Source organism: Mustela erminea, chromosome 18 (genome assembly GCF_009829155.1).
Source record: "Mustela erminea isolate mMusErm1 chromosome 18, mMusErm1.Pri, whole genome shotgun sequence".
In the NCBI taxonomy this organism is placed as follows: Eukaryota; Metazoa; Chordata; class Mammalia; order Carnivora; family Mustelidae; genus Mustela; species Mustela erminea.
In genome coordinates this window covers 61,424,188-61,451,921 of record NC_045631.1, presented here as the reverse complement: position 1 = coordinate 61,451,921, position 27,734 = coordinate 61,424,188, and the positions used below count along the sequence as shown (strand labels likewise).

At 51.8% G+C, this 27,734-nt stretch overlaps 2 protein-coding genes and 1 long non-coding RNA gene across 6 annotated transcripts in view; 2 read left to right on the top strand and 1 right to left on the bottom strand.

The window, feature by feature from the left end:
• The window catches only part of WDR45B (WD repeat domain 45B), a 30,395-nt gene extending 24,882 nt beyond the window's left edge, over positions 1 to 5,513 (top strand). The window contains exon 9 of one of the 2 annotated variants that reach the window (XM_032321602.1): positions 2,492 to 5,513. In XM_032321602.1, coding sequence (XP_032177493.1) covers positions 2,492 to 2,729 — 238 coding nt within the window. In that variant the 3' untranslated portion in view covers positions 2,730 to 5,513. The remainder of the gene's footprint in view (positions 1 to 2,491) is intronic. The other variant, XM_032321604.1, reaches the window with a different exon arrangement.
• A 5,132-nt stretch (positions 5,514 to 10,645) lies between these two features.
• On the top strand, positions 10,646 to 17,713 carry LOC116577857. Of its 2 annotated transcripts, XR_004280638.1 has the most exons (4): positions 10,646 to 10,820; positions 15,589 to 15,671; positions 16,978 to 17,107; positions 17,609 to 17,713. It is a non-coding gene; the product is annotated as an uncharacterized LOC116577857 (long non-coding RNA). The 2 variants fall into 2 exon arrangements; XR_004280637.1 differs by lacking the exon at positions 10,646 to 10,820 and having other exon boundaries at positions 15,412 to 15,671.
• FOXK2 (forkhead box K2) overlaps positions 17,561 to 27,734 on the bottom strand; it is a 70,889-nt gene continuing 60,715 nt past the window's right edge. For both annotated transcript variants that reach the window (XM_032321600.1, XM_032321601.1), the window contains one exon: positions 17,561 to 19,883. In XM_032321600.1, the coding sequence (XP_032177491.1) occupies positions 19,687 to 19,883 (197 nt within the window). In that variant the 3' untranslated portion in view covers positions 17,561 to 19,686. The remainder of the gene's footprint in view (positions 19,884 to 27,734) is intronic.

The following is a 27,734-nucleotide window of genomic DNA, read 5'->3' as shown; positions in this document are numbered from 1 at the left end:
CTCCCCGCTGAGCAGAGAGCCCGATGCGGGACTCGATCCCAGGACCCTGAGATCATGACCTGAGCCGAAGGCAGAGGCTTAACCCACTGAGCCACCCAGTCGCGCCCCCTTTTTTTTTTAAATTTACACCGAGTGAACTGCCAGTTGCAGGGACAGAGGTCAGTGACACGTCGGCTGCTCACAACACCCAGCGCTCGTCGCATCCCGTGTCCCCCTCAGTGCCCGTCACCCAGTGCCCCCGGCCCCCAGCCCCGGCCCTCCAGCCACCCTCGGTCTGTTTCCCGTGGCTGAGGGTCTCTTATGGTTTGTCCCCTGATTTCGTCCTTGGGATACAGTATCTCTACAGTGTGGTTTTAAAATTTATTATGCATGGGGCTTATTGAATATCTTGAATTGGTCAATTTATGGCTTTCATCAAATTTGTGAAGATGTCAGCCATTGTTTCCTGAAATAATTCTGTTGTCTCCACTTTTGGGAATCAGGTACACATCTGAAACAGCTCTTCTGTCGTCCCACTCACCGGTCCTCAGGCCTGTTCACATAGCTTTTAGGTTTTCCTTTTTTTTTTTTTTAAAAAAAGATTTACTTATTTATTTATTTGACAGAGAGAGAGATCACAAGTAGGCAGAGAGGCAGGCAGGAAGCAGGCTCCCCGCTGAGCAGAGAGCCCGATGTGGGGCTCGATCCCAGGACCCCGAGATCATGACCTGAGCCGAAGGCAGCGGCTTAACCCACTGAGCCACCCAGGCGCCCCTCCTTTTTGTTTTGATAGGGTAATTTTAATCTATCACTGACTGTTGCTACTAATGATCTTTCGCTGCCCATTCTGCGTTAAAGCCTGTAACTGCCTTTTCTGTTTCATACGTATTTGTTCTAAAGCAGGTTTCTGATTCTTAGCAAACCTTATTTGCTCCTTTGAGCATTTTTTTCTTACATCCTTGTCCGTATTGATTGTGCACATGCTGACATCCTCTGTGATTCTACTGTGTTTTTCTCTTATTCGGAGTAGGAGTCCCATTCATGCGTCTGTGTTTCCAGCACTTTCTGGTTGTGTCTGGGATCACAGATGGTGCCCCGTAGGGACCGTATATTTCTCTAAGAAAGACAGATTTTTTTTTTCTTGTTTTAAGCATTTAATCCTGCTGAAACCATACTGCCCGCTCAGTCCCCGCGCTGGCAGGGCAGAGGGCAGCGGGGAGCCCCGAGGCACTCACCTGGGTTCACATCACTGGGCGTGGGCGTGCAGTTTCGTCACGTGGTCTTTCTGCATCTGTCAAGCGATCACGTTGTTTATCGCCTGTTCTGCTCACGTGAATCCCACTGGTTCCGGTGGCTCGACCAAGCTTGCAGTCCCGAGATAAACCCCACTCGGCTTGGTCATGGAGTGTCGTCCACGTTACTATTCAGTTACTGCTGAACTTGGCTTGATCATACTTGAAGATGTATTCTGTGTACAAGGCTCGCTCGCGTGTAACTCAATTTTTATGACATTAATTTATTGATACATCCACATTTTGCTTTTGTGGATTTCAGGTCATTTTGTAGTTGGGGCATTAATTTTAAAACCATTTGCCTTATGCAGCAGCCTCAAAATCCTAAGTGTTCACTGGATTCTAACCCCACGTGCGCCCGAGGGGCAGGGGCAACAGTTGGTGAATGGGGGGGTCTTAGAGTCCGCCCAAGAGAAGGCCCACTGCTGCAGCCCCGCCGGGGCTCTCACCGGGCCTGCAGACACCTGCCACGCCACCGTCCCCTGGTCCTCCGGCTGCCGAAGTTCCGGCATTGGGATCTTCCTGGCGGCAAGCTTCCCTCTTCTTGAGGAGATGAATGACCTCAGACCCTCTCAGGGGCAGGCGGAGGTAATGACAGTCCAGTGTTTGACCGGATGCCACAGAGGGTGGTGTCCCTGACCTTCAAAGCAGACTGGTGACTCCAGAAGATCATGGTATTTTCTTCCGGCTCAAACACAAGGAGGGCTGGCGTGTCTGGCTGTCTGCTTCGGTGCTGACCGTGCCCTGTCCCTTCAGCCGCACTGGGTGCGTCCCTAAGGAGGCTCCATCCGCGCGGACAGGAGCTGGTTACCACCCGGAGGTTGGTCTCGGGACCCCGGCAGGGTCTCGGTGGCCGCGCCCTGCAATCAGGAGGGGGAGCCGCCGAGTAGACTCGTCACTGGTTTGAATACCAGAGTGGGTTAGGTCTCTGGTCTCAAGTTGGAGACCAAAAAGGAGTTACTTGTCTAAGAATAGAATTGTCTGCTCTTACGCGTGTTAAATTCACTGTGTCTGGAGCCCCCGGAGGGCTCAGCTGGTGAAGCACCTGCCTTCGGCTCAGGTCATGATCTCGGGGTTCTGGGATCCAGCCCCACACTGGGCTCCCCGCCCGGTGGAGTCTGCTGCACCCACTGCTTGTGCCCTCGCTCTCTCCCTGTCAAATGAATAAATAAGATCTTCAAAGAAATCACCGCTTCCTGTCTCACTATGCTCTCTTGAAGGCGTGTAACCCAGAGGACAGTCCTCAAGGACTCGGGCACCTGGAGTCTGAGGTCTGCTGGCAGCCCAGAGAGCCCTTCGCCACACCCCCAGATGGCCGACACCATGATTCGGGGGGACATCGGGCAGCCCCCCAGTGTGCTCTGGGGGGTGGGCCGAGGTGAGGAAAGCTCCAGCGAAATTGCAGCCATGCTGGCACCGCAGATCGAGGTTCCTCTGGGACCGCAGCCATGGCTGTGAGGGAACGGAGACGCGGATGTCCCCTGAAGGCCTCTCTCCACGCTGATGTCAGCTGGGTGTGTCTCAGTCCCACAGCCCCGGCCACTGGTGCCTGGTGCGTGGGGGCACGAGTCCGAGCCAGCGCCGGAGGCTGGGGCGTGGGCCGCTCCGCCTGTCTCCAGAGTCTCCAGGGGCCCTGGATGGGGCACTGGCCTCCACAGAGGAAGCCAGAGCAGCAGTGCCCGCTGGGACGGGTCCCCACCGGCCTCTAGGTCAGTATGGACATCGCATGGTACCCCACCTTCTCCAGGTGAAACTTTAGTTTTGTTAATTTTGGTAAACTAGGTAAAATACACATCAGATGGACCATTTTGACCGTTTTGAGGAGCAGTTTATGGTCTTAGGCACGTTCACTCCGTCACCTCCGCCTCCTGTGTCCTTCTCTCCCCAGAACAGAGGCCTCGTGCCCGAGAGCCGGCCTCGCCCCCCCTCCCCAGCCCCGTGGACTCGCCGGTTGTGGGCATTTCCGAGAAAGGGAATCACCACGTGGGACCTTGGCTTCCGTGGCTTTCTCTCAGCAGAGGGTTTCCAAGTTCATGCACCCCGTAAACGCTCTGTTTTTGCTGCAGGGTCTCCAGGGGAAGGAGAGGCAGCAGGAAGCATCCCGGCCGGCTGCCCGTGTCGGGGAGCGACCGGCCGCGCCGCCCCCGCCTCCAGCCGGCCCCTCACAGGGCAGCCGTTCGGTCCAGTCACGCCGCGGCCGCTGCCCATTTGGGTGCGCACCGCGCTGGGAGCTGGGACAGACGCCTCCCCGCAGTCGGGGCGGCACGGCCCCTCCTCCTGCCCGTGCCCCCCAGCGCCCCCCGCGGCCGGGCACCCCCGCGCGGCCTGTCTGGACTCCGGGCTTCAGAACTGGTACAGGATGGGTACCTCTTGTGGCTGCCGTGACCCGGCCACGACGAGAGGGACCTCGGAGTGATTCTTGTACAGGTTTGGGGTCTGGACGTCTGGACTGGTGTCAGCGGGGCCGGCAGTTGTTGGCGGGAGGGTTGGGGCCGCTGTGGTCACACGGCTATGTCCCCTGCACGCCGGCGGCCCTCCTCTCACAGGGGCCCGTGTCCCGGGGCAGAGCCCCTGCCTGCAAGGGGGGCCGCGGTCACAGGTCGGGGAGGGCAGGGCTTCGCGCGTCTGGGGGGACACGGCACGCAGCCCTCCGAGGCGGCCGGGTCGGGCTCACGCCTGTGCTGTGTGTCCCGAAGTCCGTTCCTGTGCCCTGAGAGTGTCGCTGGCTCGTGCCGCCTCCCCTGCCCCGGTCAGGGACCTCTGTCTCCAGATGGCTGGGGACGCGACTGTGAAGGTTCAGGCAGAGGTTCTTGGGGAGCACAGTCCTTGTTTCTTCAGGGCGGTCATCGGGTGGGGACGGTGGGGTCTCGAGGGCGCCCCCTACAGAGTGTTGCTGTTCCCAGGGCGCGGTGCCGCTCTGTGGGCCCAGGCGGGGAAGCTTTCTGCTGCCACATTTGACGGGACGCGTTAGTGATGTCACCTGGGCCTCACGTCGTCCCTGACCCAGGTGAACCCCCCACCACCAGGTGGACAGGTCTGCGGCCACCAACTGTCTGTCTCTGCTTTCAGGATCGCTTCACCCCCCACCCCGTGCCCCTCGCGGACCCGAGCCCGCTGCCATGCCCCTCGCCGCCCCCAGGGCCCCAGGCGGAGCCTGCGGTAGGGCTTCTCGCTTGCTCCCCCAACGTCTCCGGCCTTCGGAGCCCCCGAGGCGCCGTGAGCGCTGCTGCACTCGCCTCCGTGCACGCGTGAGCCCTTCCCGGCTCCGGCCCCGGGCGGGATGGCGGGGTCCCAGGGTCATGCTGCGCCTGCCTGCCTGAGGAGCTGCCAGACTTTTCCACGGCAGCGGCTCCGCCTCACGGCCCCGCCTGCGGGCCCTGGGGGTCCCCGTTCTCCAGACTCGCTGACGCTTGGGGTTTTCTGTTTCCTACCTGAAAGCCGCCTGCGTGCCTGGACCGGGGTTCGCGGTCCCTCAGCAAGCGGCCGTGCTGTGCCTTCGAAGAAATGTCTGAACCAGTCCTTCGCGTAGCTTTCTTCCTTGTGGTAAAATATACATAACAAAATTTGCCATTTTAACCATTTTTGTGTACCGCTCGGTGACCAGTATGTTCACAAGTGAGCGTGACGCGTCTCCAGAGCCGCTCGCTGTCACAGACCGAAACTGTGCCCATTAAGCAGAGTCTCCATTTCTCCCCCCCAAGCCCCTGGGAGCCGCCGCCCTCCGTCTGGGGGTCTGCCGCGCCGGGACCTCCGTGAGGAGAGCCACGCTGTGTGTCTCCTTCCGTGTCCGCGTGCTCAGTGCGTCCCCAAGGCCAGTCCCTGTCAGAGCAGGTGGCGGGACTGCGCTCGTGCATTTGTAAATTGGGTCGACTTTTTGTGGCGTTTTAAGAGTGCTTGGGTGATGTGCCGGATTCCAGAGCTTTACCGGATACACGATCGGTAAATGTGTTCTCGCTCTGTCGGCTTTTCACGTCCTCAGTAGTGTTCTTTGGTGTATAAGAGCTTTATTTTTTAAAGAAGCATAATTGATTTTTTCTTTTGCTGCTCATACTTCAGGTGTCAAACCCAAGAATCTGTTGCCAAATCTGAGGTCACGAATGTTTATCCCTATATTTTCTAACAGTTCTGTAGTCTCAGCTGTTAGGCCACTGATCCGTTTTCAATTAACTTTTGTTTATGAAATGGGGTAAGTTCAGCCTTATTCTTTTGCATGTGGTTGTTTATTTGGCTGTTTGTTTTGTATGGTTTTTTAAGATTTATTTATTTATTTATTTATTTTTTTAAAGATTTATTTATTTATTTGACAGAGAGAGATCACAAGTAGGCAGAGAGGCAGGCAGAGAGAGAGGAGGAAGAAGGCTCCCCACTGAGCAGAGAGCCCGATGCGGGACTCGATCCCAGGACCCTGAGATCATGACCTGAGCCGAAGGCAGCGGCTTAACCCACTGAGCCACCCAGGCACCCATTGTTTTTTAAGATTTATTTATCGATTGGAGAGAGAGCCAGAGAGAGAGAGCACAAGCAGGGCGAGCGGCAGAGACTCCCCGAGCAGAGCCCAGAGCAGGGCTCGATCCCAGGACCCGGGGTCATGACCTGAGCTGAAGGCGGTCGCTTCACTGACTGAGCCCCCCAGGCGCCCCTGATTATTCATTTGTTGAAGATGCCATTCTCTTTTCCTGAATGTTCTTAGGGCCCTTGTGGAAAATCCGTTGGCGGTCGTTGTGTGGGTTGATTTCTGGACTCGGTTCTATTCTCCAGCCCTTGTGTCTGCTGTTACGCCAAAACCACACGGCTTTGCCTACCGTAGCTTTGTAGGAAGTTTTGAAATTAGGAAGTATGTGCACGCCAGCTCTTTTCTTGTTCTTTTTCAACATCGTTGTAGGTACGTAGGCCCCTTATATCCTTACGAATTTGAGGATGATTTTTCTATTTCTGCACAAGGCCATGGGGCTTCCAGTAGGGGCTGTACTGAAGCCGCACCTCGCTTCCCGGGGTATTGCCGTCACAGCGATAGGGTTCCCCCCCAGGAACACAGGAGAAATATCCATTTATTCAGGGTTTTGTCATTTCTTTCAGCAGTGCTTTCTTCATAGTTTTGAATTACAAATCTCCTACCGCCGTGGTTACATTTACCCTGAAGGATTCTGTTCTTTTAATGCTTTGATAGATGGAGTTGTTCTCTTGTAAGTTTCTGTTGGGCTGTTCGTTGCTGTTGCCTAGAAATACAGCCGATCTTCGTGTCTTGGCCTTGGACACTGCACCCTTGCCGAATTCTTTGCTGTAGCAGTTGCTGTTTGTGTGGAGCCTGTGGGACCTTCCATCTGTAGAGTCGTGTCATCTGCAGAGATGGTGTCGCTTTTTCCTTTCCCACTTACGTGCCTTCTCTTTCTCTGGCCCGGGTGCTGTGACGAGGCCCTCCAGAGCGCTGGCAAACAGCTGTGCTGAGGGCAGGCGTCTTGTCTCTTTCTTGATCTTGTAGGAAAAACGTTCAGTCTGTTACCATTCAGGGTGAGGTAGACTGTGCATCTCTGCGTTTTTCCTGCTTGAATTTCGTTGAGTTTCTTGGCCATTGTACATCAGACTTGGGGAGCTGTCAACCCCAATTTCTTGTATTTTCCTGCTCCTCTCTCTCTCTCCTTCCTCTGGGATTCTGACAGTAGGAATAGCTGTGCGCCGAATGGTGTCCCCCAGGCCCAGCCCTTCCTTCCTGCCTTTACCCCTCGCGCTTCCTTGTCTCCCTTGCCTCTGCCCACCGCCCCCAGGCAGATTACGTCGCTGTGATCACCCTGTCTTTGAGTTCATGATTTTTCGTGCCGCCTGCCCAAATCTGCTTTGGGATGCCTGACGTCAAGGTCTTATTTCAGATGTCCTTTTCCACTCCAGAATTTCTGCTTGATTCCTTTTTATAATTTCTCTTTCTTGGTTTCCCTACTTGTTCATACACTGTTCTGGTTTCTTCTAATTCTTTGTCCATGGTTTCCATCAGCTCTTTAAGCATATTTAAGACAATTAATTTAAAGTCTTTCGTCTAGGGGCGCCCGGGTCGCTCAGTTGGTTGTGCGTCTGCTTCGGCTCGGGCCATGATCACAGGGTCCTGGGATCGAGCCCCGCCTCAGTCTCTCTGCTCAGCGGGGAGCCTGCTTCTCCCTGTCCCTCTGCTGCTGCTCCCCCTGCTTGTGAGCTCTCTCACTTTCTCTGTCAAATAAATAAAATCTTTAAAAAATAGAGTCTTTTGTCTAGTAAGTCTAGTTTCTGGCCTTCCTTACAGATGGTCTATCAATTTTTTCCCCTGTGAGTGGCCCACAGTTTCTGTTCCTTTCTGTGCTATGTAATTTTTTTGTTGGCAGCTGCACGTGTGAATACCGCAGCACGGGAACCCTGGAAATCAGACTCTCTCCGCTCCCCAAGGGACTGCTGTTGCTTCATGAAGGCTCTAGTCATCCGTTCGCTTGATAACTGTTCCAGATGCTTTTGCAAAGACTGTATTTCTCGTCTTGTGTGGTCTCTGAAGTCTGTTCCTTTAGCTGATGTTTTTGCCAGAGATTTCCTTAAATTCACGAGAGAGTGAATGAGGGGTATGGGGAGGTGGGCAGAGGGAGAGGGGGAGAAAGAATCTTAAGCAGGTTCCACGATCATTGCAAAACCTGACTCAGGATTCGATCTCATGACCCTGAGTGACCTGAGCTGAAATCAAGAGTCAGGTACTTAACTGACTGAGCCACCCAGGCTCCTCTTTTGTATTGTTTTTTAAGCCATCTCTAGACCTAGCGTGGGGCTTGAACGCACAAGCCTGAGATAAAGAGTTGCACGTCCTCCTGATGGAGCCAGGAGGGCACCCCCAGGGTTGATGTATTGAAATGTATCTAAACGTAATAGACTTCTCTTTTTTTGCTTCATTTACCTTATGTTGTCTTAGCGCACTGGCCCCTGTATCACTACTCGACACCCTTCTTCGTGCTGACGTTCCCGGTTTCAGGTCAGCTCTGACTGGAAAGAATGTACCTACTCTTAATTCTTTTGATCAGTATTAGCATGATATCTTTTTCTCCAACTATTTCTTCTAATCTGTGTGTGTCTTTTTATTTAAGGCGGGTTTCTTACAGACAACATGCAGTAGGTCTTGGTTTTTGATTCACGTTGACAACTGTCTTTTACTTTACATTTCAACCAGTGATGTTCAAGTGATTACTGACGCAGCCGGATGAACGTCCACTTCTGTTGTTACCGTTTCCTCTGTGTTACCCTCCTTTGAAAATGATCTGCCTGGGTACAGGGGTTTGGGGGCATTTTTCCTGCTTGTTCCCTGAGCTTCTGGACCTGTGGTTTCATGTCTCACATTAATTTGGGGGAAATTCTCCATCATCATTGTTTCAAATATTTCCTCTGTTCCTTTGAAGAGCTCCAGGATTCCTTCTCGTGCTGCCCCGACGAGTACGCACACACGCCATGTGATCCTCCCGCAGCCCTTGGATAGTCTCAGCTTTTGGTTTGATTTCGGTCTTTGTTCTCTTTTCAGTTTTGGAAGTTTCTGCTGATAATTCCCGAAGTGCAGGGACCTTTGCTCAGCTGTGTCGTCTGCTGATGCGCCCATCAGAGACACTGGTGTTGCGTTTCCGATCCCCACCCTTTCTCTTTAGTTCGTTGTCGGGTTCCCGTCTGTGTCTCCGCACGATGCCCATCACGCTTGCTGCGGTCTCCTCCGCATCAGAGCCCCTGGCGTGGTCATAACCACAGCTGCTTTATGTCCCCTGCCCTGTTGGCGCGGAGGCAGCTCTCTCTCCAAACGGTTTTCCCTTTAAGTTAAGGCTTGTCATTTTTTCTTGACAGCTGGAGCTGCTGCACTGTGGAAGGAACTGCTGTGAGGCCTTTAGGGAGGCAGCTGTGGGGAGGGTGGTCTGTCCCTGCGGTCAGGCTCGGTCTCCAGTGAGCCTTGAGCCTGCGGCTCTGTGCTTCTCGGCTTTCTACCCTGCTCAGGTGGGGCTGAAAGCTGGGTAGGGGGGCGGGGGGCTTGGGTGTTCCCCTTCCCCCGGGCAGTCAGGCCGCTAACCCTCCAGCAGCTTAGGCGCCATTAACCCACTAACGGGTTTTCCCTTAGGGTCTCTTCTGAAGCTGCTTCCGTGGATCTCAGGATAGTTTTCCTCTGTCCCCGCTTCTTCAGTATTTCCCGAGCGGCTGGTTGAGCTTCTGCCGGTGAGGCTGTCCCTCCCGCCCACACTCAGCCTCCCACAGCTCGTCAGCACCCCCGCCCCGGTGAGGTTTGCCTAGCGCAGCACTGGCCCCCTCTGCCGACCTCTGCAAGGGTCCGTGCTCGGGTCAGCCGCCGCTCCCTGCCTCGGCCACTGGCTCACTGGTCTTTGGGAAGCATTTGGCCCCCAGGGCCTCCTGACTCCTGTGGATCCAAGAAAGGCTCTTGCTTTTTCAGTGTTCAGCTGTTTACTTGCCAGGACAGAGTGGCAGCTTCCAAGCTCCTGACGTGTGGGAAGTAAAACCAAAGTCCTTGCTTCATTTTGAGGCTCTTGTTTGGTGCTTAAACCCTCAGGGATGTTAAATGTGCCTTGGTGCGTGAACCCTCTATCATTATGTAATTTTCTTGTTCATACCTGGTAATTTTCCTTATTCTGAGGTCTGCTTTGTTTGACATTAACAGCTACTCCAACTTTTTTTTTTTTTTTTAAAGATTTATTTATTTTTTTTTTTTTTTAAAACAGTTTTAATTTTTTTTTTTTTTTTAAGATTCCATTTATTTATTTGACAGAGAGAGATCACAAGTAGGCAGAGAGGCAGGCAGAGAGAGAGGAGGAAGCAGGCTCCCTGCTGAGCAGAGAGCCCGATGTGGGACTCGATCCCAGGACCCTGAGACCATGACCTGAGCCGAAGGCAGCGGCTTAACCCACTGAGCCACCCAGGCACCCCTAAAGATTTATTTATTTATTTATTTATTTGACAGAGAGAAATCACAAGTAGACGGAGAGGCAGGCAGAGAGAGAGAGAGGAGGAAGCAGGCTCCTGCTGAGCAGAGAGCCCGATGCGGGGCTCGATCCCAGGACCCTGAGATCATGACCTGAGCCGAAGGCAGCGGCTTAAACCACTGAGCCACCCAGGTGCCCCAACTCCAACGTTTTTTGATGTGTTTGCAGAATACAGCTTTCCCATCCTTTTACTTTTAACCTATCCATATCATTTAGAGTGAGTTGGGCCTTATTTTTGATCCAGTCTATCTCTCTTTTATTTAAAAAATTTTATTGGGCACCTGGGTGGCTCAGTTGGTTAAGCCACTGCCTTCGGCTCAGCTCATGTTCCTGGATTCCTGGGATCGAGCCCCGCACTGGGCTCCCAGATCTGGGAAGTCTGCTTCTCCGTCTGACCTTCTCCTCTCTCTGCTCTCTCTCACTCTCCCTCAAATAAATAAAATCTTTTTAAAAGATTAAAAAAATCATCATTGAAGTAGAGTGGACACGCGGTTTTCTGTTGCAGGTGTACAACGCAGCGACTCCAGTTCTGTAACTCTCACTCCCGCCTCGTGTAGCCATCGGTCACTGCATGGTTACGGTATTACCGACTGTGTTCCCTATGCTCTGCTTTTCAGCTTCTCGACTTAGTTTACAACTGGAAGTCTGTACCTCCTTCACCTGTTTCACCCATTCCCCACCCCCTCTGGCAGCCACCAGTTTGTTCTCTGTATTTCTGGGTCTCTTCGTGGTTCATTTGTTTTCTTTTTTCGATGCCATATGTGAGTGAAATCGTACGGTATTTATCTCTCTCTTACTCCTTTGACCCAATACCCTCTAGGGCCATCCATGTTGTTGCAGATGGCGAGATCTCATCCTTTTTTCTGGCTGAGTAGTATTCCAGCGTAGATACTACACATCTCGTGGACCTGGTCATCTGTGGGTGGGCACTTGGGCTGCTGCCACAGCTTGGCTGCTGTAACCGTCCTGCAGTAAACATTAAGGGCACATACAGCTTTTCAAATTACTATCTTTGTTTTCTTTGGGTAAATAACCAGTAGTGGAATTACTGCATCATAGGGTAATTTCTCTATTTTTTAACTTTTTGAAGACCATCCATACTGTTTCCCACACTTTACATTCCCACCAACAGTGCAGGGAAGTTCGCTTTTCTCCAGATCCTCACCAACACTCGTGACTCCTTGTCTTTTTGGTAACGGCCATCCTGACAGGTGCGAGGTGATCTCTCATTGTAGTTCTGGTTCGCGTTTCCCTCACGAGTGTTGATGAGCATCTTACTGGTGAAGGATAGGAGAAATGCAGGCCTGGACAAGAGGCCCCAGCCACCCTATAGAGAAAACCACTGTTAAAAGGACTCTACATCACCCTGGAAGGAGCCCTCCACTTTTTTCCCCCTTTCCCACTTGAATGGACAAAAACCTGACTGGGTGACAGGCATGGGAGGGTTAATCAGATTAAAACAGCCCTGTCGACAACCTAAAAAAACCCTTAGACTTAGAAACTCCGGTGGCAACACTCTCGGGTGGCCTCCCTCTTTGGGAGCTTTGTACCGTTACTCAGTGAACTTTGCTGCCTCCACTCTTCGTCTGGTCCGCCTGTCCGTTCTTTGAAGCAGCGGGACCAAGAGCCACATGCACTGAAGGAGAAGCCACCGGTAATATTGCTGGTCATCTGTGTCTTCTTGGGAGAAATGTCTATTCAGGTCCCCCGCCCACATTTTAATCATATTTTGGGGCGGGGTAGGTTGTGTAAGTTCTTTCTTTCTTTTGGACACTAACTCGTTATCAGACATATCGTTTGCAAATGACCTCTCTCATTCAGTAGGTTGCCTTTTTGTTTGTTGATGGTAAACTTTGCTTTCCAGACTTCTGTTTTGGTGTAGTCCCCAAAGTTTATTTTTGTTTTTCTTGCCTGAAGAGACATGTTCGTAAATACGTTGCTGTGACTGATGTCCAAGGAGTTACAGCCTGTTTTCTTCTAGGAGTTTTATGGTTTCAGATTTCACATTTAGGCCCTAAATCCATTTTGAGTTTATTTCTTATGTGTAGAACAAGAAAGTGGTTCCGTTTTCCCAAAACCATTTGCCGTCTTTTCCCCGTTGTATATTTTTGCCCTCTTTAGCTGGGTTTCTTGCTGGGCTTTCCGCTGTTCCGTCGGCCTCTGTGCCTGTCTTTGTGCCAGTACTGTATGGTTTTATTTATTTATTTTTTAAAAAGATTTTATTTATTTATTTGACAGAGATGACAAGTGGGCAGAGAGGCAGGGAGAGAGAGAGAGAGGAGGAAGCGGGCTCCGTGCTGAGCAGAGAGCCCGATGCGGGGCTCGATCCCAGGACCCTGAGGTCATGACCTGAGCCGAAGGCAGAGGCTTTAACCCACTGAGCCCCCCAGGCGCCCTCCGTACTGTTTTATTACAGCTTTCTAGATGATCTGGAAAGCTGCCATTTTGATACCTCTAGCTTTGCTGTTCTTTCTCAAGAGTGCTTTGGCTCTTTGTGGTCTTCTGTGGTACAATACAAATTTTAGGACTTTGTTCTAGTTCTGCAAAAAATGCTATCTGTATTTTGCTAGGGATTGCACTAAATCTACAGATTGCTTTGGGCAGAGTATAGACATTTAACAATATTGGTTCTTCCAACCCATGAGCATGAAATATCTTTCCATTTATCTGTGTCATTTCACTTTCCTTCATCACTATTTTAGTGTTCAGAGTACAGGTCTTTCAGCTCCTTGGTTAAATTTAATATTCCTAGGTTTTTTATTCTTTTTTTAAGACTTTTATTTATTTAAGAGAACAAACACAAGCAAGGGGAGCGGCAGGCAGAGGGAGAGGGAGAAGCACCCTCCCTGCCAAGTGGGGAGTCCTACGTGGGTCTTGATCGCAGGACCCTGAGATCATGACTGAGCTGAAGTCAGACACTTAGCCAAGTTAGCCACGCAGGCGTCCTGGTATTTTATTCTTTTTGATGCATTTGAAAATGCTACTTTTAAAAATTTCTGACAATCTCTTTTAATTGGCATGATTAGGCTGTTTATATTTAATGTAATTATTGATGATTCTGCCCTATTTCTGGCTTCGTTCATGTTTTTCTTCCCGTTGGTTTTATGTTCCCTGCCTCCTTTGTGTCATTTGAAACATTTTTTACATCCCACTTACCTTTTAGCTTTTGGTTCAGTATTATTGGTGATTGCACTAATGGTCACAATATTCTAAGTAGTTTTTCAGTCTACTTCAGAGTTAGTGTCTCACCACTTCAAGTGCAATGTGGAGACCCGTTAACCCTTTGCCCTCCTCCTTTATATTGTCCTTTTTGTCAGTATAACATTTGCATACACTGAAAACCCTGAAAGACAGTAATTGTTATATTGCGAAGTCAGACATCTTTTAAAGAACTTGAGAGGAAACATTAGTGTATTTGCCCAGATTGTCCATTTCTGCTGAGTTTTCTTCATTCCTCAAGTTCCAAGTTTCTCTCTGCCATTTACTTTTTGCCTGAAGAACGTCCTTTAACATTGCCTTCTGAGAGCTCCCATGGTTCAGGACTCTTAGTTGTCCTTCGTCTAGGAGTATCATTTCATCTGTATTCCTGGTATTTTCTGTGGACATAGTATTCTAGATGGATGGTTACTTTCAGCCTTAAAAGCTCTCCAGTCATATGGCCTCTTCGGTTTCTGGTGAGAAACCTGTAGTTATTCACATTGTTGTTACTCTGTGTATAAGGAGTCACTTTTCTTTGGTGGCTTTCAAGATTAAAAAGCTTCAGTTTCATTGGTCCTTGGTGTTTTGACATAGTTTTGAGTTTAACTTTTTGGGGTTTACTGAGCCTTGTGAATCTGTACATTTGTCTTTTGTCAGATTTGAAGTATTTTCAGCCATTTTGTAAAAGTTTTTTTTTTACACCAATGTCTTTCTCCTTTTGCTGGGAATCCAATAAACACATACATGAAGTCTTTATATATTGTCCCACAAGTCCCCAAGGCTCCATTTGTTTGTTTCCAAATGTTTTTGTTTACCCATTGTATTTTTCACTTTAAACTTTTGGTTTATTTCAAGAGCATTTGCTCTTCTTTCATGGAGTATGGTTATAATAAAACATATTTATATAAAAGTTCTAAATATCTTCTTCTGAGTATTCCAACACATTTAAGTTGACATGTGTTAACTTTCTTTTCCTTTTAAAGACGTTCCTGGCTCTTCGAATGGTGAGTAACTGTGGATTGTATTCTGGACATCTTTAATATCCTGAGACACTGAGTCTTATTAAAATCCTTTAGAATGTTGTTGGAATCAGGCAAATAATCTATGTTCAGACTGAATGTGCTGATCTGCCCCAGGTGGGCTGTGGTTCTGACATCCGTTGTTTACCAAGCCCACGCAGTGCTCTTTGGGTCAATGCCTGTGGGCACCACCAGGGACCAATCTCTACAGTCATTCACTTCGTAGAGTCTCTACTTCCTCAGGTTAGTTCCAGGCACATGCAGCTCAGGGTGAACCCAGGTATCATACGGGCCTTGGGGGATTTTGCCATATTTCCATTTTCCAGATACTGCTCACGTTTCCCGGTCCTTTGGCTGAAAAAGTTTAGGTTTTGCCTCCCTGTGGTGCTGCACACTATGACTAGGTCCAGCTTGGGGCCAAAGTTGAGGACCCAAGGAAGGAGAAACATCACAGGGATTCTTCCCTCCACACACACCCTCTTTGGAATGTACAGGTGTCCCCTTTTCCGGTCCCTGTTGTCTGAGTACTGTGTGTCCAGAGCCGGTCCCTGCATGCAGGTGTGCAGCTTCATGACCTCCAAGTCCACGGGCCCTTCCCGTGCTCTGCCAAGTGGAGAAGGGGTGTCCCTCAGTACTGTGTCGTCTGGTTCTAATCTGCAGTTCTGGTGTTCAGGCTCCCCAGGAGATACAAGAGGGGAAAATAGGAGGAAATCCTCACTACAGTGTTGTTCTGGGAGTTTTTTTTTTTTTTTTTTTTTAAAGATTTTATTTATTTATTTGACAGGGAGAAAGATCACAAATAGGCAGAGAGACAGACAGAGAGAGAGATGAGGAGAAGCAGGCTCCCTGCTGAGCAGAGAGCCCGATGCGGGACTCGATCCCAGGCCCCTGGGACCATGACCTGAGCCGAAGGCAGAGGCCCAACCCACTGAGCCACCCAGGCGCCCCTTGTTCTGGGAGTTTTAATCTCCCAGCCCGTTTGCCTGCTACTGTTTTTCAGAGAACTGCGATAACTGCTTTATTATTTAAGGGTTGTTAGTTGCAACCCCTGCGAAGACATAGGGCAGACCGTGCCTACACTGTGGGGAGCTCTGAAGGGCATTTCCAAACTCAGGCAGGTTGTGCCCACAGGCTTGCCCGTGTCCTCAGAGCTCCCGAGACCCTGGTTAACATCCGGTGTTGCTGTGGACATAAACGTGGAGGGAGCAGTGGTGGTAAGTCTGTGCGGCGCAGCATGTCACAGAAGCCTGCGAGTGCTGGCCGGCGGCCTACGGTGTCACGGTACCCCGTGGTCCTTACACCTCCGTCTGTGCCTGAACGCATCACAGGGCGACTGCGGGTGGGTTCACAGCACGCCCTGAGGTCTACACTGCAGATGAAACGTGGCCCTGATTGGGGGGCTCCCTCGAATGGGCAGTGCTTTTCCTACGAGGGAAGACCTCCCATTAGCAAAATGTTTCCTTTCTCTGAAGGCTCTTCCCTTCAGCATCTTCTTCCTGGACAAAGGTAGTTTATCCTCTCGGGCAGCTGTCACCTCTCTTTGGACATAGTTCAATCTCAAGGTGAACCTAATGAATTACCAGACGAACACTGCCTGAGAGAAGCGGGGCTAAGGCTGGACACACTTTCCAGCATCGGTGAACACAGCGCAGGCAGATCTCAAACAGCCCGCCATGCTGCTTCCTTGTGCAAGAGAAAGCGTCTCAGTGTAGGAACGAAGCCCCCCCTCAACCCGCCGAGTTCTGTCCTTGAGCCCTGAGGTGCCGCTTCTCTGAGCTCCCACGGAGCCTTGGGCCAGCCTTCTTGGTCGCTCCTCCTTCCCCCGCTGCCCGGAGTCCACAAGCTCCAGGACACCAGCAGCCCAGGGCACGGGCATTCTGGTGGCTGGACGGTCATCGTGTTAGAACGTGGAGCTCACAGAGCCACGTGCCTCTTTAGGTGAGACTCATCCCGTGGCAGGATAAATCTCTGTGGTTTGCAGTGATCCTGATTCTTAGATTGAAGGCCATGATTGTAGAAGAAACAACAGCATCAACCACAACCTCAAGTAGGTTGCACAACTGCGGTGTCACAGATGAGAATCAGTGACTCCATGACCGTTGTCTGCAACGCCCCGTGCCTCTTCCTTGTGGAAACACTGAACACCCCTTCCTGGTGGCAGAGCAGACACCCTGGTCAGCCCAAGCAGCTCCTTTGTAATTTGTTCCAGTGCTCTAGGCCTTTGGCATGCTGAAGGCACCAAAAAAAAAGGAAAAAAAGAAAAAGCTTGCCTCAGTTTATCAAAATGACAATGATACTCTATTAAAATTAGTAAAAAATATTTTATTGAATTTCAGGAACTTGGTAATTTTAAAATGTCAAATCTTTGCACACAAATTACCACTATACTTTCTAAGGTTGTGGAGGTCAGGACTGGAAGATTGTCACTTATCGCCTTGTGTCGCACAGCACAGAGGTCCCGAGTCCTGGCCCTGCCCTGCCCCTTCTGACCATGACTCAGGGTCTGTGCTGCTGTTCTAGGGACGACGGCCAAGGGGGTGGTGTCTTCGAGGGGCTCAGCTGTTCACGTGGAGACTGACGCCGCCAGAGTGAAGATGGATCCAAAATCACGCCCAGACTCCTTAGAACACGGCTGTCACGTGGCTCACACGTGAGTTTTTTCGTGGTTTTGTTTGGTTCAGGGCAAAGCTGTTGAAGTTCCTAGTCCCTCGGGGGCTCAGAAATTTGGCAAAGATCAAAGCAGAAACCTCTTGAAGTAACACGTTCAGGAGCAGCCAGCGATCTGTGGAAGGGCCCAGGCAGCAAGCAGGGTGGCAGGGACACGGACTCGGTGACCCGGGCTGTTGGGAGGGCGCTCGGAAAGTCAGAGCTACACGGAACCGTTTTAAGAGCTCTGGGCGACGGCTGTTAGTCCGTGGTCCTTCCTGCCCTGTCTTTGGTGTTCCCCAATTTCCACGTGCCAGTCGAGCCAACTGCACGAGGCCACCGGAGCAAAAAGGCCCCCAAGCCCTCTGGAAAAGGCACACGCCAGCTACTTGACACCAACAAACTAGCCGCCTCTTTATCAAAATTTGAGAACTGGGAGCCTTTTTTTTTTTTTTTAAACTTACAATCCAGCCTCCAGACCCACACAGTGTCTTTTGTGTTTTAGGCTCGGAAATGACCAACTGAGGGACTGGGCTTCCTTAGGGAGCATCTGCCCGTCTTTCTGGATGGTGGCAGGGACACGGCTGTGTAGACACATCTCCAGGAGGACATACGATGCGTTTGCCCAATCCACGGTTCCTGCTGGGGTCAATCCTGACCACTCACCTGCCCAGAGCTCAGGCAGGGCCTACAGAAGCCACAACTGGCAGGTCCGGACCACTCAGTGGAGCGACCTGACCGTCCACAAGACACAACTGCAACCCGAGTTTTTTTGCAAACTGCAAACCTTCTGAGTAAAAAGACAAAAAAATATACATCCCAAGGTGTCTAAAGTGCCCGGAAGTTGCAGACTGCTGCCCTGAGGTGCTCCGAGCCGCCAGGAGGGGCTGCAGCTCAGATCTGGCCACTGTCACACACGGTATCATTCACATGATGGTTTCCTTTTTATTTTCTAAATGGCTGAGTTAGAAATCCAGCTAGTGTGCAGTAATTTCATAATTTTTAATACGCATCATCTGCAGTAACATTGTGACAGCTCCATACTGGGGGTGACACACAATACTTAAACAGATTTATCATATTTGGTCTGTAGGTAAATTATAAATGTTTTAAAATTGCCTAAATATACCATTCTGAGCCGTTTCATTCCACCAGGAAAATACAGGGTTTTTTTCCCTCTCTTTAAAAAAAAATTAAATACCAAAATAACTACATTTAAATAAATAACATGATGATGATGACATTTTAAAGTTCACAATAAGGCCGAAGCCCTCTTCTGTTTGCACGGGGCTCAGCCCTGACCCCCTGGAACACTCTGGAAAGGCCCGTGGCTTTCTTCTGGGGAGTGTGACTGAGGCTGGGCGGGCCCCTACTGCTCACTGTCTCACCTCTGTTTCCTTTCGTCCCACTTTTGTTTTCTGTAGGAGAGAAGTCGGCGCTAGGACTGCTTCAGTTCTGAGAGGCTGAGGGGGATTTCCTGTTACAAACCAGAGAAGGACCTGGATGTTTCCGAGACCCTCCTGTCCGCACACTCAGCGTCTGCTCTGCCCCAGCACCTGCTCCCCGCACGCCGGGCAGACCACAGCGTCGTCAGTGGGCGGCAGGTCGGACGATGGCTCTGGGCCCAGGAGCGGTGACAGTGACTAGCGAACGTGCCATGGAGAGACCTGTGACACCTGTCTGAAAAGGGCGTGTGGTATAAGACTGAATCTTTTTTCCAAATGAAGGAGGAACAGTTCTGTCATTTTAAACACACACAACACTTAGGAGGTTTGTTTTACTTAGAGTGGAAAAATTATGGGGACAAAGTCAACACAAAGGAACAAACAACAGAAAGTAGCAGGAAAGAGACCCAGTTAAGTGCAGCTCTGTGAGTCCACCAGTTCTTTCAGTCATGGTTAACATGCGGCCCAGCGTGGGCGTCCGTCTGTCTAGCCTGTCTGTCCATCCGTCCTAGATGCAGCCGGCACTTGCTCTACCACGGAAAAACCCGCAGACGTCATCCTGCGGCTCCGGCTGAACGGTAACAGGACAGAAAAAAGGAAATCATTCCATAGGCTGAAAACAAACAACGAAAACAAAACTACATTGTTTCTTTTCCCCAAAGAAATCGACCCGGAAGGTCCTGTGTGATTCCAAAGTTTCCAGAGTAGAAATGGAGCGATCGGAAATGTCAAAGACCCCGTTATTTTGTAAAGAAAGGACACCTCAAAATATTCTAATTCCACATGTGAACAACAAAATACTGTCTCATCTACCAGTGCCGGCCCCAAGGGTCCTGGGAGGGTGGCAGGGACGGTCCCCGCCCTGCGCCGGCAGCTCCGCTGCGGAGGGACAAGCTGAGCTCGGGGTGGGGAGGCGCCGCCGGAAGCAGGTTTTGTTGCATGTGGTTTTGTTCAGGTGTGACTTCTGTCTTTTAGGAGTTTTAAGGCCACCTGGGTTTCGGGTTTTCAGTGCTGAGGTGAAGTCCAACCGCAGGGCCCTCTACCCACCGAGACCGCGCGCTCCAAGTGTCGGTGAGAGGCAGTGTCTCCTTTTGGCACCACAGAGTTGATACTAAAGTAAGCAAAGCCGTCCCAGCCGCTAGTTTTGGACGCCCTTCTCCCTGCCGGCGGCCGGCGGCGCGTCCACGCTCAGGGCGAGGACGATGCTCTCGCCGTCTTCCGTCTTGACCCGCTTCCGCTCCGGCGGCTCCGTCTGGTCGCCGTTCTGGCGCTTGGTGGGCAGGGACGCCGACGCCGACGCATGCGTGGCCAGCATGTGCAGGGGACTTGCCACCGCTGCAAAGAGACAGTGAGTCAGACCCCGTCCTCTCCCCCAGCAGGCCCCCAGGGGACCGCCGGCACCCACTGGTGCAGGCTCCCTGCCCAGAGCGCTGGCTCCTGCGTGGGACTGCTGCGGGGCACAGGAGTCTGGACGGGACTCCCAGGGACCAGAAACCCTAGAGCAGGTGAACTCGTCAGTGGGCATTCTCCGTGCCGGCTGGCACCCTTATCATCCGCAACGGTGTGCATCTCTCACAGAATTGGGTGGGGAGGGAGGCTGAGGCTCAGGGTCAGGCACGGGGGCTGCCGCTGGCCTTCTCCTTGGTGCAGAGGCCCCTTGTGCCCCCGTCGCACTGGATGCTCCCAATCACACGTGAGTTTGGGAGCAGGCATGTGGCCCAGGCTACCAGGGAGCTGCCAACAAGGAGAGCCCAGACTCTGTGCCACTGACACCCCTTCTGAGCCCCGGGACCTGGGGAGCTTATAAGCAGACACGTGCCCACAAGCCCCCAGGCCTGTGGAGAGGATACTCTCTGCCAGCATCCCTATCAGGGTCCCGACGTGAGGTCCCTAATTCCTGGTGCTATCTTCGGGCCCCTCCTCAGACGAAGCCTGGGAAACAGCCCAGGGACGCAGAGGTGAGGGAAAGAAGACAGATGGGGGACTGCGTCCTAGAGTGGAAGGAGCAGATGAGCCAAGGTTGTCCTGACGACTCGGAAGGAAGAAGGGAAGGCTCCGGCCACAGGCAAATCAGAAGCTGAAATGCCAAGGCCAAGGGGACCAAGCCCCAAGCCAGGCGCCTAGCGACGGACTCCTCCACGAAGGTTCAGGAGCCCAAGAAGCCGGGGTGCAGAGGAGGGACAGGCTCCTTCCCGGGCCCCTTGGCCTGGGGGCGCACACCGGCTGCTGCAGACTCAGCCTGACCACTGGGCTGGCGCAGGGGCTGCCAGGGTGAGCCACAGGCACGGGAAGCAATTCCTTAGTTTAGAGCAACCTTTCTTGTACTTGACTCAGGAAACGCCTAGCTTGTCTCTCTGGACAATCTCCTCACACAGGGGCTTAGGCGTCACTGCCGTGTGGCCCGGTCATGAAATGGCACCTGTCCTACACGATTTTTGCTGGACGAGCTACAGCCAACCAAGGTCTTCCAGATCTCGGCCACCTGGGTGACCACAGAGAAGCACTGCTGACCTCCTACAAGCTTCATCTGCCAGCTTGTCTGCTGGCTTTGTGCCCACGATCCCGCTGTGTGGGACACATGGGACTGGGAGGGCATCTTCTTGGGCAGATGCGCCCCAGGGGGGCTTTGGAGGCTGGCCACCTGGTGAGCCATCAGGCCCCGGCCCTGTGGAGAACATACCTCCTGACCCAGACAGGAGGCCGGGGTGGGGCTCTGCACACGGCCACGCCCTCCGGGAACCAAGAAAGGGACCAGCTCGACCCTGGCTGACTGGGGGGTCCCTGACTCCTCCATACCGTGCGTGCCTTCATCAGGAGGGAACGCCCTGTCCCGGGCACAAGGGCCCGTGCGGCTGCTGGGGCAGCGCTGACAGGCAGCCCGAGTTCCCCGCTGGGACACACAGCATAAGCGTGTCCCACACACACGTGAGTGACGCAGCGCGCGGGCACTTGCTGCTGTCTGTCAGCTGATGCACACAGACCGTTTTCCACGTGCCTCTGGCGAAAGACCACTTACTTAGTCTGCACTGGTGACGCACGGAAACGGAGCCCGACAGCAGCTGGTCTAACCCTTGCATCCGGAAGGCGCATCCCAGCCTGCGGCACCAGACCTTCCCAGGACCGCGCATCGGGCTCATTTTAAACGGGAAAGTCAACAGCAAACAGTGACATCGGAGCCCTGGAGGAGGGAGCACTTGTGTTCGACCTCAGGGAGCTGCCCCGACCCCGCGTGCCCTGCGCTGCCTGACCAGAGATCGCAAACCACCACGGGCAGGCGAACGTGGAGGGTCAAGTGCACGAGGTCATCTCCGAAGGCCCACAGAGCCCCAGCCTCAGAGGCACAGCAGGTGCTTGGTGGCGCTCACAGCAGCAGGGGTGACGGAGCAACATGGCCCCCTCGGGGCGGGCGCCTCCACCCTCCCGCGCCCCTCCGAGGAGTACGCGGCAGCTCCCCGCTGCAGACCAGCCGCCCAAGCAGGCACTCTGCTGGCTCCAGATGCAGCCCTGCAAGGGGCCCTGGGGGAGGCCGGGCCGAACAGGGGCCCCAGCGTGCAGGCACCAGGACACAGGCACCTGCATCCCCACAAGACCCTTCCACCTCCTTAAAACCCGGCAGGCCGGACCCCTCGCACCCGGACCTCCAAGCAGCACAAGCGGCAGGGCTGGAGGCCGCTTCCCACAAGGAGAAGGACGCACGGCGGCGAGTCCGACGGAGACGCTTCAGGACGGGTGCAGGGTCGGCCTGGGGCTTCTCCTTGAGGGTCACGGGAGGACATGGTCCGTAGAGTGAGGCGACCTTTCTTCTTGACACCCTCTGCCCCCCTGACAGAGCTAGGCTAGGCAGTCCCAACAGAGACCCACAAAGGCCACAGAGTACCTCTGGCCAGAACCACAGCCCAGCGGGGGGAGAGAGACTGAGGAATGGTCAGAAGCGCGTTTTACTGGGGCGCCTGGGGGCTCAGTCAGTGAAGCACCTGCCTTCGGCTCAGGTCATGATCTCAGCGTTCTGGAATGGGCCAGTGTTGTCAGGCTCTCTGCTTAGCGGGGGGCCTGCTCCTCCTCCTCCCTCTGCCTGCTGCTCCCCCTGCTTATACTCTCTCTCTCTCTCTGATAAATAAATTAAAAAAAATTTTTTTTTTAAGATTTTGTTTATTTGACAGACACAGCGAGAGAGGGAACACAAGCAGGGGGAGTGGGAGAGGGAGAAGCAGGCTCCTCGCGGAGCAGGGAGCCCGATGCGGGGCTCGATCCCAGGAGCCCAGGATCATGACCTGAGCAGAAGGCAGACGCTTAACCACTGAGCCTCCCCAGGTGGCCCATAAATAAAATCTTAAAAAAAAAAAAAAAAAAGGCACATTTTCTGGGAAGCAGGTCGAGCAGCCCCAGAAGCTGCCGGGAAGAGGCTCCATCGCACTGCCCAGGCCTGACTTCCACACTCACTCTGAGGCCAGCATCGTCCCGACACCAAAGCAGACAAAACGACTCTAAGTAAACCGCGAACGGCCCTGACAAACGGGGGACGGACCCCCTCAACGTACGCCACGGCCAGGCAGGACTCACCGCAGGGTGGGAGCGTGATTAGACGCAAGCCCAACCAGGGCAGCACACGACATTAATAAAGGAAAAAGCCCACATGAATCATTTTAACCCAGAAAAAGCATGGGACAGGGGCCCCTGGGGGGCTTAGCTGGTGAAGACCCAACTTTTGGCTCAGGCTGTAATCTCGGGTCGTGGGACTGAGGCCCCTGCAGGGCTCCCTGCTCAGCGGGGAGTCGGCTCGACAGTCTCTCCCTCTGCTCCTCCTCCGCCCCCAAGTAGGCGCGCTCTTCAAACCACAAAACAGCCTGTGACAGGATCCGGCACCCCCGGATGACGAAGCTACTCAGCAGACCAGAGGCAGACAGGAACGAAGTCTGTAAACGGCAACCACAGCTGGTATCAGCCTCGATGGTGATGGACAAAGCTCTCCCCTGAAGGCCGGAGCAGGACAAGGTGCTTGCTTTGCCACTGAGGTTCATTATTACCCTAATAAATCCACACAAGAAAACCCGCTAAACTAGAAACTAGTACAACTAATAAATGAATTCAGCCAAGCTGCAGGGAACGGTAGCAACAGGCAGAAGCCGGCAGGATGTCCATATGGCGGCAGCGAACAACTTCAGAAAGAATAGTCCCAAAGGAGTAACCCAGGAAGAAATTTAAGCTAGATTTTTACACTGCAAGTTACGGACCGTTGCTGGAAGAAATTAAAGGAGACCTGAACGGATGGAAAGCCGTCCATGCTCACAGACTGCAAGATGGGACGTTCCCAGCACATGACTCCGCAGCGCTCCACAGGCTCATCGCAGGCCTATCAAAATCCCAAATGCCTTTTTGACAGAGATGGAAAAGCTGACCTTAAAATTTGCATAGAACTGCTTGGTATCCACAACAGTCAAAACAATCTTGGGGAAAGAACAAAGTTGGAGGACTCATACTTCCCCATTTTAAAACTTCTACAAAACTATAAACATCAAAACCGTGGCTCTGGCAAAAGGGCAGACACGAAGATCAATGACACAGAACTGAGAGAAACAAACCCATACATCTGAGATTGAGTGATTTTCCATTTTTTTTGGTAAACCTTTTTTTTTTTTTTTTTTTTAAGATTTACTTATTTGACAGAGGAAGAGAGAGAGCACATGCCCGCACAAGCAGGGGGACAGGGAGACGGTGAACCAGGCTCCCCGCTGAGCAGAGGGCCCAATGCCAGGACCCCAGGGTTACAACCCAAGCCGAAGGCTGACGCTTAACCTACTGAGGCTCCCAGGCTGTCAAGTGATTTTCAGGAAGGGTAACAAAACCATTCAGTGGGGAAAGCACAGTTTCTTCGAAGGGTGCTGGGACTCCCAACTGGGCATCCACATGCCAAAGAATGAAGTCAGGCCCTTACCTCACATTATATACAGAAATTAACTCAAAACGGATCAAAGACCTAAACGTTAAAGCTGAAACTACACAGCTGTTAGTAGAGGAAAACATAGGGGTAAATCGTCATGACCTCAGACGTGGCAATGGACTCTTAGCAGGACACCCCAAAGCACAAAACAAGGGAAAAGAGAGAAACAAGACACCACAGTTGAAATCGGTGCATCAGAGGCGCTATCCAGAAAGCGAAGACAAAAACCACCGAACAGGAGGAAATATCTGCAAATCACATGTCTGATTAGGACCTAGTATTCAGAATATATAAAGAGCTCCTAGAGCTCAACAAAATTGGGCAGAGGACTCAGAGGCATCTGTTTGAAGAAGACATACAAATAACCAAGCAGATGAGAAGATGCTTAACACTTTAGTCATGAAGGAAATGCAGATCAAAACCACAGATGCTGGGAGCCTGGGGGGCTCAGCTGGTTGAGCCTCTGACTCCTGGTTTCAGCTCAGGTCAGGATCTCAGGGTCGTAGGATGGAGCCCTACCCCAGGCTCCACGCTCCACTGGGCAATCTACCGGAGAGTCTCCCTCTGCCCGTTCCCCGCTTTCCCCTCTCTTCAACCACCACCACCACACTGATAATCACTTCACACCCACCAAGATGGCCACGAGGGAAAAAAAACCCAGAAAATACCAAGTGATGGTCCGCATGCGGACAAATCAGAACCTCACACAGCACTGGTGGGAACGCACAATGTGGCCGCTGTGGCAAACAGTTCGGCAGCCCCTCAATAAATTAAACACAGCCTGGCAATGAGCAGGTCTACTCCTGGGTTTACAACCCCCAAACTCGATGCATATGCACGAATGTTTACAACAGTACTGTTCATAACAACCGAATGTCCATCAGCTGACGAATGAGCCAACAAAAATGGAAACATATTCAGCCATACAGAAGAGCTGACCTAGGCTACATCAGTGAACCTCAAACATGATGCTAAGAGAGACCAGATATAAAAGGCCACATACTTTATTTACAGGAAATGTCCAGTGTAGGTAAACCCACAGAGACAGCAGATTAGTGGCCACCAGGGGAAGAGGAAGTGACTGTTCACTGGGTACTCAGTTTTTTCTGAACTCATTAGAGGTGATGGTTTCAAGACACTGTAAATGGACTTTATGCCACTGACTTGTACACTTCAATATAGTCATATCGTGTTATGTATATTTTAATATTACTTTAAAAAAAAAAAAGCAGCTTTGAACCCTCAAGAGGTACTGGGTCTAAAAGGGTTATTGCTGGTTTTAAAGACCACAGCAATGGCGTGGTGCTTGCACCGCACAAGGAAATTCCTTCGGAGATGCTGCGGTACTAAGAGCTGGAATGACCCTGGGCCTGGACCTGAGTGCGGAACAGACGGGGAAGAACGGAGTAAGATGGGCTGGGAGCTCATCTCTGGAACGACAGACCTTTTCCACAGTAACAAGCTTAGAAGAAAAATATCAAAGCTGCTGACTTTCAGAACTGATTAATAGCAGGTCCTGCCTTCCCTTCTCAAGAGGGACTTTCACAGGTAAAGGAAGTCATAGGCCATGCAGCCCCCAAGCGACACCTGACACTGCAGAAGGAGAGCCACCTCCAGGCCCCCTTCCTTGTCCACGGAGTCTTAAAGCTCATCTGCCGTCTCCTCCCCTTCTCAAAAGCATCTCCTTCACCCACTCAGCGGGGTGCTGCCACGGCGGAGGAGCACGTCGGGACGGATCGGGAAACAGAGACTGAAAACAGATGCTATGACGTAGCATCATCACTGACCGGATAAAAAACACTTTCCAAGTCAGTGATTTTTAAGAAAAGACTGCAACCAAATTAAGGAACCAATAAACAGATAATTTAGAATGGTTTTTGCCAAAAGATGACTAAAACTGGAAGGAGTTTCGGTATTTTTTCCACCCTTCCTTCTTTTGAGAGGGAACAAGGTCTCAGGGCTGACCCTGGAGTGATCATCAATGATGATTGTGGGGCTTTCTTTAAAGCCCCGAGATTGAGAAATTCATCTTTAATACAATTTTACTTTGTTTTATAAGAATTGTATTTCTTGGTTTCTTTCCCCCCAAGATTGATTTATTTTAAAGAGTGTGCATGAGCAGGAAGGGCGGATCTCAAACAGACTCCACACTGAGCGCAGAGCCCGACATGGGCTCACCAGCCTGAGATCACGGCCTGAGCTGAGACCAAGAGTTGGACACTTAACCGGCTGCATCTCCCAGGTGCCCTCAGATTTTTGGTTTTGATCGACTGTAGTAGTAACAATTGATAAATCAACCCTTACATACAGTCACAGTGAAATCTTGAACACTGCTGCATTCTCCTGCGGCAGGGTAAAAAATGTGCTCAATCAACCACATTCAAGCATAAAGTATTTGGCATGTGTCCAACATCCATGAGGGTGTGGGACACAGTGACAAGGGCAGGAGGGCCTGTCTGGGTGTTGGTATGTCCTGAGAGTAGGTACCCAGTCAGGGCAGGATTCAGAACCAGCAGCACATTTAAGAGAACAGTGTAACATTTTTATTCTCAAACATCAATATTTTTAATAGTAGACAAGTTAACCCTTTACTTATTAAATTTGTAAAGAAATATTTTAGATGCCAACTTACACATGTGAAAGGGATACACAGTTTTTCCAGCTCCTTTGAGCAGAGAGGCCGACATAAAAGGCCCCTGACTGGCACCAGTGGTTCTTGGACAACCTGGACTGCGTCAGAAATGCACATTCTTGGGCCCCCAGACCACACCTGCTCATTCAGGGACTCTGAGAGGGAATCCGTGAGGGACACTGAGGCACATGACGCCTGGGAAGCACCAGCACCCACGGCTTCGCACTGAGCAGGACTCAAACCAGAAGAGGACCGACCCATCCACCTCCCAACGCCACCTGCTTCCAGCTGCACCCAGGACCCAACAGTTTGCTCCATCAAGACCAGCCACAATGACAAACTTACTCAGAGAGAAAAGAGCAAGACCCGAACAACTCTTAACACCTAAGAGACATGGAGCCCGAGAAGAAAGCATTTTAAATGGGTAACTTTGCAAATTTCTCCATCTGCCCACAGGCTGGCATGTGGTAATCATTTAAAAACAAAGAACGCTCAAAAAAGGTTCCAGATCTTGTCCTTCCATTGCCTCTGGGGTGAGGCGGTCAGAATCTGAACCCCACGAGGTAAATGCAGGTCTCCTCCGTTCCTTAACAGCTCAGTAAGGAGTGGGAGCGTG